We start from the raw sequence: 20,782 nt of genomic DNA on the forward strand, positions 1-20,782 counted from the left end.
TGATTAGAAAAGGGGATTTTACTTCAATGAAAAAATACATATGATTTTAACACACCCTCCTACACAGGAAAATCTGCAAGATTTAACAAAAACACTGTGTCAGATGCATTTATAGATATTTTACATTAATATTGAGGGAAATCCACATTACTTAAAAAGCTAGTTAAACATAGAGAACAACTCAGAATCCAGTCTTGCTCTGGTATCAGAGATTATCTATTTTTCTTATACGGTAATTCTCAATATTTCTTGAAATTTTTAGTGCACAGAATTTGACTCAGAAAACATCAACAATAATACCATTTTTAATGTATTTCATCTGTGTTAAACTCACTGTGGGTTCCTGAAAAATCCATTGTGGCTTTTGCCCCATACTACTAGCTTGAAGTTTTTGAGGAACATACCAGAATTTATGACACAAAGTTCCAGCCCTAATTTTGTGAATATGGACACAGTCAGTATGGTATAACTTAGTTTCAGGAAAAGCTCAACCTGGCCCTACTTAAAAGAAATACAAGTTTAGAAATAAAGCAAGGTCTTCACACAGCTCTAAGATAAAGAATAAGGCCACTTAAACTTGGTCCATTTCTTTTTTCCCATTAAAGAAAAGGATGAAGGAAACATCATCAGGTAAGCTTACAAGTCATACATTGCATACAATGCTCTGACATTCCACTGAAGAGATTGCCTCAGCTCATGGGATGTACTGTAGCTGGTGAAGGTGCACAACTGTGTACCCTGAAAGAACTCTCACTAAAAGGCAGTCTGCTTTCTAACAGGCTCTTTGTGATGGGAAATTCATTCCTGATGTTAGAACTGAAAGAGGAAGCTCTTCCATTAAACACATTCACTGTGTGACCAGCCACTGCAGCAGAACAGCCATAAGGGAGAAGCAATGGCTAGCAGCAGTACAAAAACTGCAATAAAAAAAATGAAAAAATTAGTCACAGTACTGCTGCTTAATGTCCCTTCTATAAAGTAAATACTTTCAAGTACAAATTCTTCTAAGCTGCTTTTAAATATCACATATACTATTTATATATTGACCTTAGTTCATCCCCTAAAGGTAGAAAAAAAATTCTATTGTGCTTTTCATGGCATATCTGTGTTATACTATCATGTAGTGTTCCTTTGCTGATTATTCAGTTTTGATGGGGGACTACAAAATAAATTTTTTAAGCACTTGGTATTACAATAACCAAATATTTTTAATAAAAATTGATGCTGCCATTAAAAAGGCAGAGGATAAAAAAATTAAAGCTCCTTATTAATGTATTACTAAAATCTACAATATTCCACCAAGTTTACATAGTCACAGCAACATTGCACTGTTAAGAGGACAGTACATTTGTCACAATCTGTTTATTGTTCACATATGTAATTTATTAGCCAGCTATCTACAAGTATTATTTACCACAGGCAAACTAAATACTGTGCTTTTAAGAAACCTGCATAGAAATGATTGGATGTTTCGTTTATTTTGGACATATTTACAAAAAGAATTTCTATGTGTGTTAGCAATAAATAATCCAAATATTCAAAATGTCAGTGCTCATGCACACACTGACAAGATGGCTGCATGCTTTAAAAATAATTTTTACAGTACAGTCTCCTTCATAGCCCTCTCTCTAATAATAGCAGAAAGTGCATTTTCTTCCATAGTCTTTTTCCTTTTCCTCTGTTTTCATTTAGTCTTGCTTCTGAGGGATACAGCCTTCCATCTCCACAACTTCTGGCCAGCCTTCATACTTGTTTGTGTCCTTGTTATTCTTTATATGCTGTAAATGGAAAATATCAATGCTGTTAATGTAAAGTCATTTATCCTTTTGCTCTAACTCATAGCTTTAAGACAGATACTTATTTTCAGGCCATGGACAAAGAAAATACATCATTATTAACTTCTTGTGTTTTGAATCAAATATAACAATCTCTAAGTAGTCACCATTTAAAGTAACTTGCTCAGACAAGTATATGGTAAAAAGTTAAGCCATACAGGGAAAACATTTTTAAATTTTATTACAGATGTTTGTTTCGGAAGAGAGAAGCAAGGAAATATCAACTGCGTTAAAGCATGAACTACTAGGTAAAAATAAATAAGGATACTAAGCTTACAAGGCAATGAAAACAAATAGTGAGATTTGAAAGAACATTTTATTTGTCCACCAAGCAACCATCTGCAGTCAGGTAAGACATTATTGCCTCCAAGAGTCTGCCACTGCTTCTGCACTTAGTTTCCCCTCTCTTATATGCTGGCAGAAGAGATCACATGTTCCTTACTCTGCTAGTACAAAGCTACTTTTACCAGCAATTAAAGGCAATATTGACACATGCTGAATTGTTAGCTAAGCTAACAACTGGAAACATCTTAACTATCCACTTATCTCTTGAAAGTTCACTGTTCTTAGAGCATCTAAAATACAACTCAGGCAGAAAGTTTTGAATTCTTCAGTTTAATTAAATTCATTAAAAAGAGGAATAATCTAGTTACTGGCATAGTAAGATCTACCCTATATATTTTTTTTTAAATCATTTAGGAGTCACCAAAGAATCTTTTTTTTTTTTTGTATGTTTAAAATGAGGAGGCTACTCAAGGAAAAAACCTGAAAATAACCCTGTGTGCCAGTACTGCAATAGATACCCATCCTGAACAAATGCATGGCATTTATAAAGCATACTATGCCTCTATTAATGCAAGCTGGTAAATTCCAGGAAGTTACAGAATCACAAACCTGTTCAAATGGACTTTTAGTCTTAATTCCTTTTCCACCACAGAAGACCCAGTTGTCCCTGAAGCCAAGGTTAGTAATGGAGGTGCTTCCTAATTCAGCAATCAGTTTCCGTGCTTCCTCATTAAGCCTTGAAAAACAGAGAAGTTCAGTATGTGAATAAAACACATGCCTTAGAGATTTCACTGCTCAGTGAACCAGTCTGCTTTGATCTTATTTAATACAGTTTAAGTCAGTCAATATTGGGCAAGATCTATTTTTCAGAATCAGATAAGGCTAGTTCTGAAATCACCTGATGCAACAAGGGCTGCTCTTTCACACTATAATCTCAAGGAACCAGGACTTAAACCTATCACTACACCAACAAAAGCCAAGAACCCTCACCTGTGAGAATTTAAACATCTCAAGTTCTGTTAGCAGTTCTCCAAGCAACTAAAAAGTCAGCCTTTAAGGTAAACACTGTTTGCAGGCTGAAGCTGAAGTCTAGATAAAGGTAAAAGCTATTTCAGATTAGAAGAATGAAATAAATATCTGAAATAAGTTCTCATCTGCTTGGGGCAGTTAATTAAAAATTCAGAATGCTGCCTCACAGCATGTTTCAGTGCCTGTAATTTTAAGTATCAAAAGGAAAACAGTTCTGTTGGATATAATTTCAAAATCTCCAAGTAACAGCTCTTTATTTCTTCCTTTAGGTTACTAAATGTGCCTGATTATCAAATAAGACACAAAACTTCTGATTACTACCAGCTATTGAGATACAGCTGTATGACTCACTTCAGCCAAAATTATAAGAATAGTTTAATACTGTGGAGGTTATTTGCCCAACCCATACTCCAGCCTTCTCAAGCAGTAGGGCAGCTTGATTCTTCCCAAATTTGCTTCCAAGAACTGGCATTTATATTTACTATCAACTACCAGTGGCAGTTCTGGTACTGTCAGTAAGCAGTAGACTGTCAGTGTGACAAGGCCAAATACAACTTCTTGTTTAGATGCATTCTATCAACATACAAACTTTCAAAAATATCAGCTGGAACATGATTATTGAAGCACAACTAACCCTACTCATTATCTAAAATGTTGAAGAACAGGAACCAGGTAAAATGTAAAGTAAAATCAAGTGAACAGAACAACAGAGAGAAGATCCAACCTTGGCTAAAACCCCAGTACATTACTTTCTTCTTTCCTAAAAGGAGTGAATGTAAACACACTTGATTATTTACTGTGAATGCAAAGTCAGGACTTAGTCATAGGGAAGCTGCTTCTATACCAAAAATACAGACAGGATGTAGATAACAAATTGAACCAAAAGAGGGGAAAAAATGTACAGACCACACTAACAAAAAAGTTAGTCATTAGTAAAACAACAGAGAAAAAGGAAAGAAGTTTCAATTTTCACTGTGAAAAGCAATCATTTGGATAGGATAACTTCAGTGAGGAATAGATTGTAATACATATTCTACAGTAACTTTTAATATCTATTGAAACTGACCCAAGTTGTGAAGGTTGGAAGACAATGCTTTGAGAGACCTACACCCTCTTAGGCATTTAGATTAATAAACTGAATAGCTTTAGAGTGAAACAGTAAAACACTGAGGCCAAAAATTTCAAGGCTCACACCAGTAACCTGTGTGACTTTAAATGCAAGGATACAGGCAAGGCTGGTTGGGAAAGGCTGCAATCCTGTAACCACCAAACTCTGTCTTGGAGTTGATCTGAAAAAAGTGCTGGATGGAATAGACACTTTCCACCATAGTATGTTCTCATAATCACGTTCCTACGTCTGGACCTATCTGAATTTTCTAGCCTAAGACAGAATGAGCTATCAGCAGTAGAAAAATCAGCACACCTGTATATCTGCCTAGTTTTAGTTTTTGTTGTGCCCAAATAATATTTGCATTGGAAAACTAATAAACTGAGAGTATAGTTTCAAATCTGTCACCTTGGAAGAACAAAAAAGTGGTCGTGTGATAATGTATTTTTTTCAGTATAAAGCAGCATGTAAAATTGTAAGTAACATTTGCTGTTTAAAATGAGTTACTTACTTGGTTGCACCATCATCATAAGTTGCCATTAACACAATTGTTCCATCCTGGATGCTCTTCAGAAATTCAATAAGTGGGGCCACATCTGAAAAGAAAGAGAACATAAAACTGTTTAATAATAGGCAACAATTCTGTATTTAAATACCTGTAATTTTTTCTGCAAAGACATTACTTTTAAGAATATTTGTAAAGATAATATTTATATATATAAAACATATATAATATTTGTTAATATATCTTTATAAAAAAATGCAGAGTGAGAGAGAGCTAAAATGCATCAGAGAACTCTTATTTTATAGGAAGAGTTTAATCCATATTGTGTAAAGACATAACCACTAATGAGAACTACTCTGGAGAACAAGTCTGTTTGATTAACCACACAAATAGTTGGAGGTGAGAGGGAATTGTGTTTCTTTAAAGCTGCATTCTCCTCACAAAGGCAGAGGTGAAGCCTCTTAACTATCTCTTAACTATCACCTTAAATCACACAGCAAATGGAGTCTGGACAAGAAGAAAGAAAAAAGCACATTTGTTTCTCTCTGACCAATGTAATTGCACCTACCTCCTCCCCACATGTCAAAAAACTTAGTATCTAGTAATTCTCCTGTTTTACCTGAAGAAAAAGAGAAAAAAACCCAATTGATGCCATCATATATAGCCAAAATTATTTTACAGATAACATGCCCAACTCCTCTTACACTCTTTCAGACAAAGTGATGCAGAAGACACTAGATAAATGAATTATGGTAACTTTTTATGGTGGTCTGTGAAAAAGTGCAGGAAAAGGTAAGAGGAAAAAAGTGAGAAGATGCACAAAAGTGTTGGAGGCCAGGCTGGATGCAGCTTTAAGCAATTTGGTCTAGTACAAGGAGTTCCTGCCATGGCAGAGGGGGTTGGAACTAGGTGATCTTAAAGATCCCTTCAAGCAGAGATCAGTCTGTGATTTTAGGCAAATTTATGATTTTGTTTCAAGTGGAATCTAAAATAAATGGTAACCTCACAGGCTCTAAAATCGACAAAGACTATTCAGTACGTATATCTGCTTTTTTTAAAGTTGGTTTTTCAAAAACAGATAGTACAGCTTTAGACTGCTTTTTGTGCCACATAGAAAGTCAGTAAGATTAAAATTATACTCATGTTTTGCTAGAGACTGGAAATTGTTAGTAGATTTAACATCCAGAGTAAATAGGAAAAAGTGGACAAATACTATATCTCAATACTTTTTATTATTATGCTGTCTATAAAGGAGTATTTGATGGAAGGTGGTAGTTTAATATATACATTCATTTAAAGTTTGGAAGACAGAGTGAAGCAACAAAATACAAAGACAGGTATTTTGGATTTGAATAGATTAAGTCATTTGAAGAAAGCAACATAGGATTAGGAAATATTGTTCAAGTTATAATTTAGATGATGTAAATCTGAATACAATCCACAAATAAGAATTTATGTTGCAGCAAAATGACAAAGTGCTATCTCACTGCTGACATTCAGTTCAGCTTTCAACATAACACACAGCTAAACTTGTTAGGTTTTAATGAAAATTACAAACCCTGAACATAATTACCAAATGCATTGTATTTATGGACAATATCTATCAAATATTCTGATTCAAGTTCTGTGCAGTAACAAAACTGTTAAAGATGCTAAAGAAGTCTCATTGAAAACAAAGCAACAGAAGAATACAGTCCACAGTTTAATTTATGGTGGCAACACAGAAGGTCAAAAGAAGCAGCTAGCATGCATCTCATGGCTTTTTCCATCTTCCTGTGCATTAGGAATTCACATGATGTATCAACAAGGCAGTCACCACAGAACTGCATATTACTACTTTTACAACCCATTTTAAGAAGCAAAAATGCACTGAGTTTTTCTGCTTTGTAAAAAAGTGTAAGTGCCAGTCTCTGATATTATCTCAGTATAAATAAGCTGAATACTTGCTTTTCTCCTTGGTCCTTGACTTTCACCACCCCATAGTATTTCACCTTACATTTCAGAAACAATTTTAAAATGAAAACAATCTGATCCCTTAAAGTATGACTTACCATTGACCAAGGCCATATTTATTCCTCTGCCAACATTATTTTTAACTCCACTCATTAAACTGAAACAAAAGAAATATTTTGACTTTTAATGGGACAACCTTCTAATGTGAAATATTTCTGTTTTTTTCAAATAGGATCAAGTTCTAAGAGAGACATAGTTAAAAGACTGCATGTTCATGAGTATTTAAATACAGCAAAATCTCCTTGAACTAATCTGTGTTCTTGAAGCACCATTGAATTAAGAACAATACATCAAGTATCCCCAGCTGTATTGATTTGATTTGATTGCTTAATCATGGCTTCCAAGTATATCTATATATTGTCACAAAAAATAGCTTTATTTATGCAGTTATGTTATTAATGTATTAAAAAATAACCAAATATTAATTTGTGGAGCTCAGCACAGTCACATAATCAATATTTTAATCTTTCTTTTGTAAGCACACAATGAAAAAAAGTGTGTTAATCAGTTTAAAAGCTAACCAAACAGAAGCACCTAAAATTCATATCAAGAAACTAGAAAGACAAAGCACTTAGCTACTCATACAAATAACAGGAAACCCAACTGCAAGAAAAATAGTTAGCACATGGATGGGACTTTAAGCAAAAGTTGCATACAGTCTTGGACTACACATCCCCAAAAAATGTCACAATCTATGACAGAAATGTATTGACCAAACTCAAGAGGGGCAAAGGGACTGAAAAGAAGAGTGCCCTTGTGATATGGAAGCCCTGCAGAGTGGTATAAAGGTAACAGGAACATTAACATTTAGGCAGGATGCTCTGCTGCCTTAGACCATGGTGGCTGCACCACTCCAGTGAGAGAAGCTTCCAGACCTCCTGACCCCTGTTCACTGGCAGCTCACACAATGTGAGGAGCTCTGTTCTGCCTTCAGGCCCCAAATATCCCAGCATTAACATTTTGAAGCAAGGATTAAGAGAGGTAACATAACAGGACAAATAGAAGTTTGGAATAATCACATAATTTAAGATAATGAAGAAGCCTTCAGCTGAGATTAAGGAAAGCAACCCAGCAAAATCATACAGCTGCACACACAGATTAGTTACAAACACACTTTGGAAGATGCTTTAATTACATCCTCATCAGGATTTCTTTAACCTCCCTGGCTGGCTTTAGGAAGGGGCTGCACATGTGTACAGTCCTGTAACATTCAAATTTTTTTCACATTTCTTCTGCAGCAACATGATTTTCTGGTCATGTCTGAACACCTACTCTAAGCAATGCATCCTTACACACACAGCTTCCATGTCAACTTCTTAGTGATAGAGCTAGAAACAAGAAATGGTCTATCATAGAAGTATGTAAAAAATCTTCCTCTCTATTGCCCTCTCTTGTGCCCAGGATGAAGACAGAAGCCAACATTTAGAGGAATGACAAACTGAATAGACCAGTATCAGAAACACACTCAGTATTCAGAGGCTGTGAAAGACTACCAGATAAAGGCAACTCTTGGCAGAGTGAATTTAAAAGGTTTTAGAGAACTAGTAATCTGAAATGATAGAGTTCATATTCTTCTGTTTGTCCCTTAAGTTATCCTATCTGCTAAAAACTGTGATTTAAATTAAAACTCTAATTAAGTAATTTCTGAAAGGAAATACTTGAAATTCAGAATTCAATTCTGGTTAGTAGGGAACTCCAGAAGTATTTTAGCCACTGGAGGATCAATTCTGCTCTCATCATGTGGATTTCATATCATGTCTGAACGTCCATTCTAAACAAGAAAAACATAGGGCAAATAAAAAATTGAAACATAAATTAATAAAGGCAATGAAGTTCTGAACCGATTCTTTTCCTCCTGCAAAATGTAGTAGGCATTTAATTTAACACAAAGAATAAGAACTTCCTCTCATTTGGACTATAAAATTTTCTGTAAATAAATACCAGTAGAAACATATTTAATACTAAGGTGACTAGACACTAAAACTCCACAGATGCATGAATTTATAATGGATCTAGATAAAATCTGCAATTCTGAATACAAGAATTGCTAGTTACTAAAGGAATGCAATACATACAACCCTGCTATTGGGTTACTGTGGCACTACTGTGCAACTGATTTCTTAAAAAAAATAAAACTGCATGGAGAAGTTACTGGTAAAGAAGTAAATACAGCCTCTTCTAAAAAGCCCATGAAGTAGCAACTACAATATATAATATTCTGATGATGAGTCCAGCATGTTTTTTCTTATTGGGATTATGGCCTCCCAATATAGAACAAGGCTATCTATAACTGAACTTGTATAAAGCAAAACTCCTGTTTCACATTAAAATATCTATATAATAAAAAAGAAAAATTGACAAATTGCATGCTGAATTGCATCAGCAACTTTAGTGCTTTCATAAGTCAAGTGACATCCTTATATTTAATACATAGGAAAATACTCTACTCTGCATAAATCATTCACCAGTTATGGAAACTTGTTCCTGTGTCCTGTCTTGGAAGTAGGAAGGACACAAAGTAATCAGAAAAAGAAAAATCTTTTTGTGGGTGTGAGTTCACAAAATATCTCTAAAAAAAGAGCTCAAGAGTAAATGAGCTTTTTTCAGAGCTCTGCTATATTACTTTATACACTTGAGCCAGCCTGTGCATTATCAAACACAACAGGCTGCAATGCAACAGCTTCTCACAGGAGGGCAGCCCTTCATCAGTTTTAGAATTCTTCCAAGAATTTACAGCAAACAAGTTGAGAGTTTTTGATAGAGAAATAAAACCTCTGATCAGCAAAGCAGGAAATCATATTAAATCAATCAAATTTTCTGGTGGACACTTAAGACACACATAACCAGTTTGCTCTGAAGGAATTCAGAAAGATGTTTGCCATGCAAAGCTGGACTTTAGAATACAATAGCTGTGCACTAAAGTGCCCACTTAGAGGATTTTTTCCAGCAACTATTTTATTTTAATCACTTCCTTCAGCAAAATATCTATTAGAGGATTTTCCTTTTTTTTTGGACAGAAATAAAACTCTTCTTAGTTCATCAGTCAGCAAAACATTAAACCCCAAAAAAAGTGAAAAGTCCCAAAGAGAGCAACCCTAAAATCCTGAAATTAAAATATTACTTGCATTCTCACAACTTTTAATCATTGAATCAGCTTAAGTCTTCACAGATACTAAGCCTCCTATATTAAGCAACCAGAATGAGACAGTAGCATGTTTTGTAACACCAGCAGCAACACCATGCTGAGATTAGATAAGCCTGCCCAAGGTCACCAAGCAAGTCACCAGTAAAGAAGCAGGAAAGCAGGAGCAGCCTGTATTCTGTACCTGCCAAGGTGAGCTCTCCCCAGCATGTGCTCCAGGCTGCACCAGGATGCTCTGCTGCAAACTGACTCCCACACAAGCCAGCAAGCTTGAGCTAAGCCAGCCTCACACAGGACTGCTACTCAGTGCTCAAAACAGCTTCTCTTTAAGACCACTTGAGACTAGTCTTATAGTTACTTTAGAGAGTAAAGTGATGGAAAATGTTACCAACACATTTTTTTCTCTTACACATGAATTATCCTATTTACTCTACTATGTGGGGTTCTGCTGTTCACAGAGAAGTTGCCATGGGCTCTAGAATTCATTAGCTGCTGTGCATGCTAAATGTACTAATACAGTGTGAGCTGAGAAACACCTAAACTGGAGTAGCTTAAATGCACATGGAAGGCACAGACATTAAGTGTGACCGATACTAAAAAAAAAAAAAATCTCCTTCCAACAACACTAACATGTCTTAAACTGCTGATTTTATGTGCAAAGTGACCTAAGTATTTGAAAAATACACTTAAAACCACAGGGAAGAATACTTACACATTATCCTCTACACAAATTTTCGGTCCAACTACATTCGCTGCTCCACTTGACATTTTGAATGCAAAATGCTTTTCAGGACAAGATTTAGAAATTCCACACTTGTATCTTGGAGGTTTTGTAGCTTTCAAAAGGAAAGAAACCAAGATTTTAGAGAATACCACAGATAGGCAAACAGATAAATATATTCTGAGGGAATTCAAAGAAGAGAGGAAATACAAACACTATTGCTTGTGTAGTTACATATCAGTTTAAAAAAAATCTAAGTTCCTGAAGCACCTCATTATTTCAACTTCTTATTGTCACCCTGCTGGTTGCTCTGGTGCTGTCATCAAAAGCCACAATCCAATACTACAAAACAAACTTTACTAGAAATTTAGGAAAATCAGGAGAAGAGGAAAATTAGTTTCTGATTGCATCTGAAGTGTAATTAAGACTTTCTTAACTATGAAAATTCATCAGTCTTTCTGTTATTAGTAAAAGCAAGTAATATATGCCTATGAATACTCACAGCGTGCAGCTGCATCCAGTGCTGATCTAGCTAAAATGAAAAAAGAAAGATTTACAAGATGTTACTATTAAAGTATCATCTGCTATTTCATATCCTATAAATGTAAAATCTTTTTGTACCCCTATAAAAACAGGCTGGCTGAAATGAAATATCAAATACACCTGAATATTATACTCCAATAAAAAAACCCCACTTTTATGCATTACAGAATGAAAGTGATTAGGAATCCCATTCAGAAGCACTGCTTTAATTTATTGCTCTTTGAGAGCTGTGGAGTCAAAATCCCACAGAGATACAAAACCTCTAGGAATTTATGGAGTTCAGGGCATTGAAGTGAAATTAATTCCCTCCTCACAGCTTCACTGGGATGGGGTTCCTTTCACCTAAACTGGAAGCCTGCAGCTCAGGTGTATTTCAACCCAACCACTGATGACTCCCTTTCCTGAGACAGGAAGAGACACAAGTGCCCCCTCCATGCACAATGACAGCCTCTCTCTTCAATGATTACTGAAGATGTTTCTGCTGACTGGTTTGGATGGCAGCTCACACTGCAGTCATCCAGAGCTAAAGAACACTAACTCCACCCATTATTTGGGGTGACTCTGAAATTTGATACCCTCAACTGCTAATCTTTATCTGCATAGAACACCTGGGCACATCTGAAGTGTTTTGATTACCACACATTCAATTTTGCACAGTAGCATACCTGCACAAGAGAAAAAGCCCCCCCCCCCAAAAAAATTCTAAATCTCTTTAGCAGTAGTAAAGCGGAACACAAATTTCCAGAAACATGGTTTAAGTCACCTAATTTATTACTCTAAGAATGCATTTCCACTAAATAAAAAGGAAGGTAAAGTTATGTATCCTTGGTAGACAAAAGAGTCCAACTGATTAAAACAGTAGGTTAAATATTTAATATGGAAAATAATTTAATGCAGATATTATAGATAAAAAAATAACAAGTACACATATTAAAAATAAACACAGAATTAAGTTGAAGAGCCTAAGGTCAAACAAATACAATATTCTTGAAAAAGGCTCAAGTAAATATTAATAGATATCTAGAGAAAACAAAGTCATCACTTACCAAATATGTGTCCTAAGTTTGCATCCATTTTTATTTCAAACACTTGAGATATGACATAAAACGTCAATAAAAATATTGCTATGACTACTACCAACTTTGCAGCACCTGTTAAGAAAAAAAAAAAAACACTTCAAAAAATATCTGCAAATGGTAACATTAGTTCACCAAAATTAGTGAGAAATGTACTAGATAACATTCTGGGGAACTCAGAAACAGGATGATCATTTGTGGACCTACTAAACAGAATAATAAATATGAAAAAAAGGATGGATATTATGGATGGATATTATAATGTAGGATGTAACTGCACCAATCCATCAGGTTACCATACCAGATGCACTCCCTTCATGCTTGTCTGACACCATAGTACACCAACTCAGCTCAGCAGCCAGGAGAAACCAGACTGCCATGAAAATCCAGTTTAACCAAATGAAATAAAATAATCTATCTGGTGTTTCCACCTTCCCCATTCCATTTTCATGTTCTTAGTCATGAGTAGCTGGTTCCTTTCTGCTCATAAATACTGTTTCTCCTCAAATTGAGCTACCTCAGTTTTAATATATGGCCCAGACTGAGTGATTATGGATCAGTTTATATACTGCAGCTTGGCTACTATGGTCAGTCAGCTCTGAGTATGCCATTAAAAAAACAAAGCAACCAACCACAACAAGAAAAAAAAAAAAAAAAAAAAAAAGGCAGCCAACCCGAAACAAGCATTCTCACTTATCAAGAAATTTATATTAATGGCCTTCAAAAAGCAAGTTTGATGACTCAAAGGCTATTTTAAAATAAGTAAAAAAAACAGTACCTCTCCCATCCCTCTTTCAATATACTGAAATAGGCAGCTCTAAGTTTTACAAGGCTAAGTTCCTGCAGTGCTGAGTGGTCAATCTGCTTCCTGAGAGAAGAGCTGTAAGCACACAACCACAGCAGCTCACACCAGAAATGGAAATGTATGTGATACTGCTACAAACCTCAACATTTCTCAGCATAATTTGCAATACATTTTTACAGAATCCTCCACTCTTTAACTGAACGTAAAATACTGACTGTGAGAACAAGCCAGGTGAGCAGACATCTGATCAACCTCTTGCCTTCCTATCTTACTGCAGTATGTCAAACTAATTGAAAGAAGGAACCTTAAAGCAAGCCTTTTTTTCAGATTGCCAGCCAAATCCTTTAGAAAAAGCCACACTTATATACTCCTGCAGATCTCAGACTACTGCTGTGATGGGCTGCTCAGAAAATCTTAAAATAGACAGATTACTCAGCCTTCAGAAGGATGAGAGATGCTAATCAATCCTCCCAAAAGGCTAAAAAAAGATAAGGGGATAGAAAAAGAACAGAAAGATGAAGAAAGATACAAGGGTTTTTTGCTTGTAATTTAGTCTTTTTCATATGTGAGCACATACATATTATGATGTTAGAAAACAGAGGTGCAAACCTAACTTAAAAATATGCTGGAACTCCAAAGATCACTGCACTTAAAAGAAAGGGAACCATGTGTAAGCACTGGAGAAACAGATCTGGACATAAGTTAAGAAATGGGATAAAGGTTTTCCAAGCAACACTGCTTAAAACCACAAGATGGTACCAGATTTTGGAATGTGTCATCTAGCAAGTGGCATTTGGAGAGCATGTTTCAGTATACAGTATGTGAGATGAACAAGAACTCAGTCTGAGGACTAACCATCCCCTCTACTCTATATTCTGAGCTTTTCAACTGAACTGCAAGTGCTCCCTTCAAAGGAACAGTAAGAAATCTCCTAGAAGGTTCTTTAAGCATTTGAACCAAAACTGACATGTTTACTACAGGTGAAACATTCTATAGGAACTGCCATAGCTACTTTGTGGCTTTAAAAAAAAAAAATTAAAAAAAAAAAAAAAAAAGCTGGATGGAAGGGAAGAAAAAAAAAACCTAAACATGTTTGGCAAGTGATTTTCCAGATGAATCAGGCACATAAAAATTGGAGCATTTTCCAGTTCTTTATCAGATTCACTTTAACGAATTGCTCCCAATAATACATACTGTGGTTAATAAAACAAACTTAGGAGTAGTGAGAAAAGTTGGATGCATTAACAAGCAATTGGAAAGGTGTTATTTTCTTCTAGAAGAGGCAACAGTTTCTCCTTCTGCAAAATAACACTAACTATTGATAAAAGTGCAATGCACCAGAAACTCAAAACTGTTCAACTGCTACACAGGCTATTCTACTGTGACAAAATGTCTAAAATAATATTTTCTTTCAATATTTTATTAGCAAAGATCTTATTTTTACAACCACTATACCTTCTGTCAACTAGAATTAGTTTCTTAAAGCCTGTACTATAGTAACTTAGCTCTATGAAAAGGCTTTTATAGTTTTCAAACTCCCAACAACAATTCAAAAAGTTTCAGACACTTAAAACAGCACATAAACCATTTTAGTGAGGTGGACAAGAAAGAGCTTCAGACAAGCATTTGCCATTTCCTTATTCCTTCATCATCTTACAGAAATAGCAGCCAAAATATGTCAAGTCATGGCACCTTAAGAAGTCATTGCAGATCAGCTACAGCATTTTAACAAGGTGATGGTTCTTCGACCCTCCCAATCCCAAAACCAGTTTCACTGAATACCAATGAAGTAGAACAGCAATGCCTGATATGCCAGTTAAATGAAATGTACCCTGACAAAGTCTGATGAGGATACCAAACTGAGTGGCAGTGGCAATGTCTAAAGGGAGAGTCAATATACAAGAACACCTGGATAGACTGGAAGAACAGGCTAACACTAACAGTGAAGTTCAAAAAGGACAAATGTAAAGTCTTCCACCACAGAAGTAATAACCCAGCAGTAAAGAACAGACTGGAATCTACCCAGCTGGGGAGCAGCTCTGTGGAAAAGGCTAGGGGATTCTGGTGGACAACAAGCTCAATACAAATGGAGGGTGCTGGCAAAGAAGCCAACAGGATGCTGGGCTGTATCAATAAGGGCATCACCAGTAGAGAGAGATAAAGCCATTATTCCTCTCTTCACAGCACTCATCAGGCCACACTTGTTACACTCCCCTCAGTCTTGGACCCTGGTATTAAAAAAAGAAAAAAGACAAGGGCATGGACAATCTAGAGACCGTTCAACACAAAGATAATCAAAGGACTGGGAAGCCTGACAGATGAGAAAAGGCTGAGACTGCTGTGTTTGTTCAGCCTTGAGAAAAGACTTAGAGAAAACTTAGTACCATGTTCCAGTATTTCAAGAGTGGCTACAAAGAAGATGGAGACTCTCCTTTTGCAAGGAATCACATGGAAAACAAGAGGGGTAGTGAATGCAAGTTATTCTGGAGAAGATTCCAGTTAGACATGGCAAATTTGTCACAATGAGAACAATCAGACATTGGAATAATCTCCCCAGGAAGTGGTGAACTCCCCAACAGTGGCCATTTTAAAATCTGTCTGGACAGAGTGCTGGGTTAAGGTTCAAATTAGAGAAAGTTATAGCAGTATGAAAATTATAGGGCAAAATACAGCTGCTACTTCCTGGATGGAACACTGTGAGTATGCTCAAAACCTCTCCCACAATGACTCCATACACACACAATCTATAATCTCAAGCACATGCTAACGGGAAACAGGGTGTGGAGCAGAGTGGAAACACCTTAGCCAGACTATTGAAATCAGATGGCACTTTGTAGCTGATAAACCTGCACAGCACCCATCAGCCAAGGGAGACAGGAGCAAGTATCTTGCCACTGAACCAACAACTGTGGTGAAATCACTCTTCTGAGATGAACTTGGTTCTATGCAACTTAATGGAAACATTAACTCACACTATCATCCCATAGTTACCTGCCTCCAATGTATGGCTATCCCTCACTGAGCATGATATATTGATTATTTCTGTAACAGCAAAGCAAGAGAACTTTACACCAAAGAGTAACAAAAGTATGTATTACTAGAGTCACTCGAGATCCCCCCAAATGAGAAGGAAGTTCATGGAAGGGTGCCCATAACAGGACACAGACCAGTCAAACACAAGGGTCTTGGCTTTCCTGGTGTGCTGACAGACTAACCAAACACTAAAGGTTTGAGGAAATCTCCACTTTTCACATGACAACTATCTTATCTAGCCCATGCTTCTGCCAAGAAATGATTAAATCTTGAGATCCCTTTTAACCTGGTATTCTCTGATTCTATGACTTAAAACCTTATTGTCACAACTTGTTAACGTTGTCCATAGCAGTGGTTTCATAAATGACCAAAGTCTGATTTTACTAAGTGTACTTACCTGCTATTCTCATGTTTAGTCTTCAGACAGTTAACAATACTGTTGCATTAAAACAGCCACCTATAGGAAACAAACAACAAAAAAAAAGCCCATAAATCAAAATCTAAAAAAAAAAAACAACTTCACAATAATTACAGTCAAAAAAGCACTTTCATGTAGAAAACCCCATTGATTTTCTAGTAAATATAATTAATGACAATTGTTCTGAATACCTATTTCTTAACACTCACAGTTAAGGGAAAATTTAAGATGGATTTCAGATGTCTGCTTTTATTTGTTTCTCCATAAAACAAGTGTTCTGAAAAAACATTAAATTAATCTAATACCCTACAAATTGATTTTAACTTTCAGTCCTTCGATTTGTGACCTAAGTACTTACCAGTGCTCTATCCAAGCAGTCTTTAGTTTCCTTAGGCTATGTGGTAGGAGCCAACAACTCCATCTCCACTGCTTCAAAACCCTACCTGCTTCTGGGTGCAAATTACTATTTGCCAACATAGCATAGCAAACTATGCTTCGGAGGGAAAATATTTAAGCATTTTGGTCTCTAGGATACTACATAACCTGCCTTCAACAGAACTGAAAGAAGGTCAACACTTTCATCTATGCATTACAGAAACATAACACTTGTCACTCATAGGTTCAGCCAAAAGAATAACATGATGGTTAAGAACAACAGAAGCATGAACCCTAGCACTCCAATTATTTCAGAACTAACTAAAAACCACTCTAAGCAAACAGTGCCTAAGCATCCACAAGCTCACCACACAGAGTCAAAATGGGCCACAAACTCCACAGGCTCTGAACAAAAGCTCCCTCCTCCCCCTCCTCAGGTAACACAGGCTGCAGGGGCCACACCAGAGCAGAGCTGCTCCAAGGGGCTCTGCACCATGCTCCTGCTCAGAGCTGGAGCCCTCACTGCACTGAGCCTGGACACCTGCCCCCACCTTCCCCCAGTGCAGGGATCTCATTGAACCAGCTACACTAAGGAATATTTGAAAACATGTAGTTAGCTATCAGTCTAATGCAAGGATCTGTCCCAGACCCCATCACAAAAGCTATAGCATCCCTAGCCCTCTGCAGTACTATGCCATGAAACATCAAAAACACTCTCTTCAGAAATTATTACAGAAATTGCTGTTATTAGAAATACAAATTATTTGGACACAAGCACCAAAACACCAACAGTTTTATGGTCTATACTAGGGAGGAAAAAATTGGTAGTATGCAGAAAACCTTTTGCCTTCAGTATCTTCAAGTTCAGTGATTTGCATCCAGATCCTCTTTCTCAAAGACTCAGTCATTTTGCTCTATCCCTTAAAGTTTACAAGAAAATGGTCAGCAGAGAAATAAACAGGAAAAAGAATTGCAAATACAGAAATATTTATTTCCAATCTATTCAAATTTCAAAATACTTATCACCAAAGTCTAAAAGCAGACAAATGTTTTTGAGTGCTAATGTTGTACTGTAAAGGAAATCTCACAGCCTATTATAGACCATAATATATCCATTTAACTATAGCCACACATATCATATCCTCGCATAATAACTTCTTTCAGTGAAACCCCAGTATTTATCTGTCTTGTAAAGGCAAGACAAAAAGGAAAAAAATAATCTGTCAGGGTAGATTAAGTAATTTTATTTCAAAGTCTGTGAACAGAATTATTCTAGGCTTCTTCAAGACACCCAGAAATATATCAATGTTACAATAAACACTGACTGTAATTTGAACAGCTACAAGCTTGATTTAAGTCTGCAATGAAAAAAAAAGGGGTTTTTTTTGTTTTACTCTGAACAAAAACACAACGTCAATTCAAAGAATGAAAACAAGAATATGAACACCAGAAAGAAGAATCTACGTGAAGCAATTGTTGATCTAACTTTGACTGCTTTTATCCCAACATCCCCTTTCACCCATCTCAGAGACCATTATTTGTTGCAATCAACAAATAAGAATATGCATTCTTCTTTAAGTATGGAATGCATTTTGATTTAGAAAAAGAAAAAATGAGTATGCTATGCCTCAACTTGAAAGGAATTTTAAAAATTAGTGATTATTTTTCTAAATTACGGCATATTGAAAAATCATGAGGTTTCATTTACCTCATGAATATGCAGTATAATATAATAATACAGTAGTGATGCAGTACAGGCAAGTGTTGCACAGCATTTTCCAGCTGCAGGAAAATAATTTATGGACATCAAGTCCTTTTCCTACACTTATTATCTAAGATTTTTTTAAAAGTATTTCAAGACAAAACAGGATAAGCTGTGAACCCTTATAAATGCTCATGGACCATCACTCCACATCTTCAATATTAGACTTCATAACTGAAATTAGAGAAATTATTAGAAAATTGGTTTGGAATTTTTAATAGCGCATATTTTAGGATCATTAAAAACAAAGAACACTGGATCACAACTGAGCTTGCTCAAAGTCAGATGAACAAAACCAGTACTAAAAACATTCCTCTGATTGCTTCAGAAATGGGCCAAAATAACCTAAAGACTATTTTTCTCTTCAAGATTCCATCAAGCAGAGGCAGAAGAATTAGAACCTTAGTATCCTCCTGACTTATGAGTGCCAAGTAACACAAATAATCATTTCTTACTACACCATGCTCTGTCAGGCAGTACAAAAAGGCTCCCCAGTATCCCTCATTAGACTGGGGCAGGAGGTGCAGCCCATAGCAGGGCTGACAGGCAGTGTCCCAGTGAGTACAGCAGAACCCTACAGAGCTGCAAAGACCAAGGAAAACACCACAAAACAGGCATCAGAAGTGATCAACATCTTCAAGTTGCAAAGAAAAATGCCTAGGTTTGGGAAGCATTATGTGACTTAAATACAAATTTTCTATTTTTTCAGACTGTTTTCTTAGCACAAAACTTAGGAGGTTTTTCAGTCAAGGTCTACAACTTGGACAGCAGAAAGAAACCAAAAATTCTCTCGTGCAGCAGTGTATCAAAATGAAAAGTAATCCACAAAAGAACCTGAACAGAAGAAGACAAGAAATTGGAGATCATAAATCCTTCTTGAATGTTGGCATGTCATTGTCCAGTTCCCTGCATGGAGCTGCACAACCATCCATGCAGAAAAAAATTATTTATTCTGCATACAGCTAGGGAGAGGATACATGGAAAGACAGCTGGGAGCTGAGGTTTCTGGTTGCCTTTTTTCCTGCATCCTTGTGCATCCCAAACAACTTCCATGACAGACTAAAAAGCTCTCCATAGGGCATAGAAAACAGTAGCTTACAACAACAAAAAAACAAAAAAAAAAACCAAACCAAAAAAAAAAAAAAAAAAAAGAAGAGAAAAACAAAGGGCTTTCCCCCACTCTGCTCTACTTGTTGATTGTGTGCTATGATATACTCAACACAAATACAAAAAATTAAATACACAACTCCACAACTACTGCATGTGTTTTTGTTCATACCCTAACTAGTTTCAATCAGCAGACCAGCAGATGCTTGCTTTTAAAAGTAAACTGTGTCTCTTGAGGGAACCCTGCTAGGTCCTTGCTGGAGGAAGCTTATAATATGACTTCATTTAGGAAAATCACAAGTCTATAATCCTTCCAAGCAAATCATCATAATATTCTGTTAGACAATATAAAGTTTCTAACACACCAAGGCTGAGTTCTTTCTACATTAATGTGTTAGACAGAATGGTCATCATGCAAGTTTTCCTCCCAGAATCATTGTGCAAGAGGAAACTGCATTAGAGACAAATTAACAGTTCCTATTAATCCTACCTCACTGACATAACACTGAATGAAGAGCAAATTTCAGTGCCAAGCTGAATGCAATTCAATGTGGTTAATTCTTTATCAGGCTTTTCTCCAGACTTGTCCAGAGGCAGTGCTGTGGGACACACGTCACAGGAGCACAGCCTCTGCCCTACTTACCATGCAGGAAGCTGTGGCCACTTGCCACTAACTTTGGTTTAAAAGGAGTTTCAAATATGACTGTAATTAATGTTTTGAAGGATGATAATGAAACATGTAGATTAGTCCATTTCACTCCCAGGATAATAGCACTTCCATTAGCAACCTGATAAAGTGTGTGGATTATGCTTACAAAATGGGCACACACAAACAAGCAAAGATGAGAGGAAGAATTTAGAAGGTCAAGATAATTTTGAATTCTGACCTTAGCTGATTAGGAAGAGGTCCCAAATTCAACAGTACTTAATGAAACAGAAAGTAATGCACTCCAAAATTGACATCAAGTGCTGCAAAACAAGCAGCAGAAATGGAAAAAGGAGATTATAGCAGCTCTCTAATATTG

The 20,782-nt window shown here is 36.2% G+C and overlaps 1 protein-coding gene across 1 annotated transcript in view; it reads right to left on the minus strand.

Moving 5' to 3' along the window:
* The window catches only part of FAM3C (FAM3 metabolism regulating signaling molecule C), a 29,828-nt gene continuing 9,046 nt past the window's right edge, over positions 1 to 20,782 (minus strand). Inside the window, exons 2-10 of the mRNA XM_079303074.1 lie at positions 16,493 to 16,552; positions 12,228 to 12,332; positions 11,141 to 11,170; positions 10,630 to 10,753; positions 6,814 to 6,872; positions 5,331 to 5,381; positions 4,769 to 4,853; positions 2,730 to 2,856; positions 1 to 1,778 (exon numbers count right to left, since the gene is read on the minus strand). Of these exons, the coding sequence (XP_079159200.1) occupies positions 1,689 to 1,778; positions 2,730 to 2,856; positions 4,769 to 4,853; positions 5,331 to 5,381; positions 6,814 to 6,872; positions 10,630 to 10,753; positions 11,141 to 11,170; positions 12,228 to 12,332; positions 16,493 to 16,505 (684 nt within the window). The 5' untranslated portion in view covers positions 16,506 to 16,552 and the 3' untranslated portion in view covers positions 1 to 1,688. The remainder of the gene's footprint in view (positions 1,779 to 2,729; positions 2,857 to 4,768; positions 4,854 to 5,330; positions 5,382 to 6,813; positions 6,873 to 10,629; positions 10,754 to 11,140; positions 11,171 to 12,227; positions 12,333 to 16,492; positions 16,553 to 20,782) is intronic.

The sequence above is a fragment of the Erithacus rubecula genome (assembly GCF_903797595.1).
Source record: "Erithacus rubecula genome assembly, chromosome: 4".
Classification (NCBI taxonomy): domain Eukaryota; kingdom Metazoa; phylum Chordata; class Aves; order Passeriformes; family Muscicapidae; genus Erithacus; species Erithacus rubecula.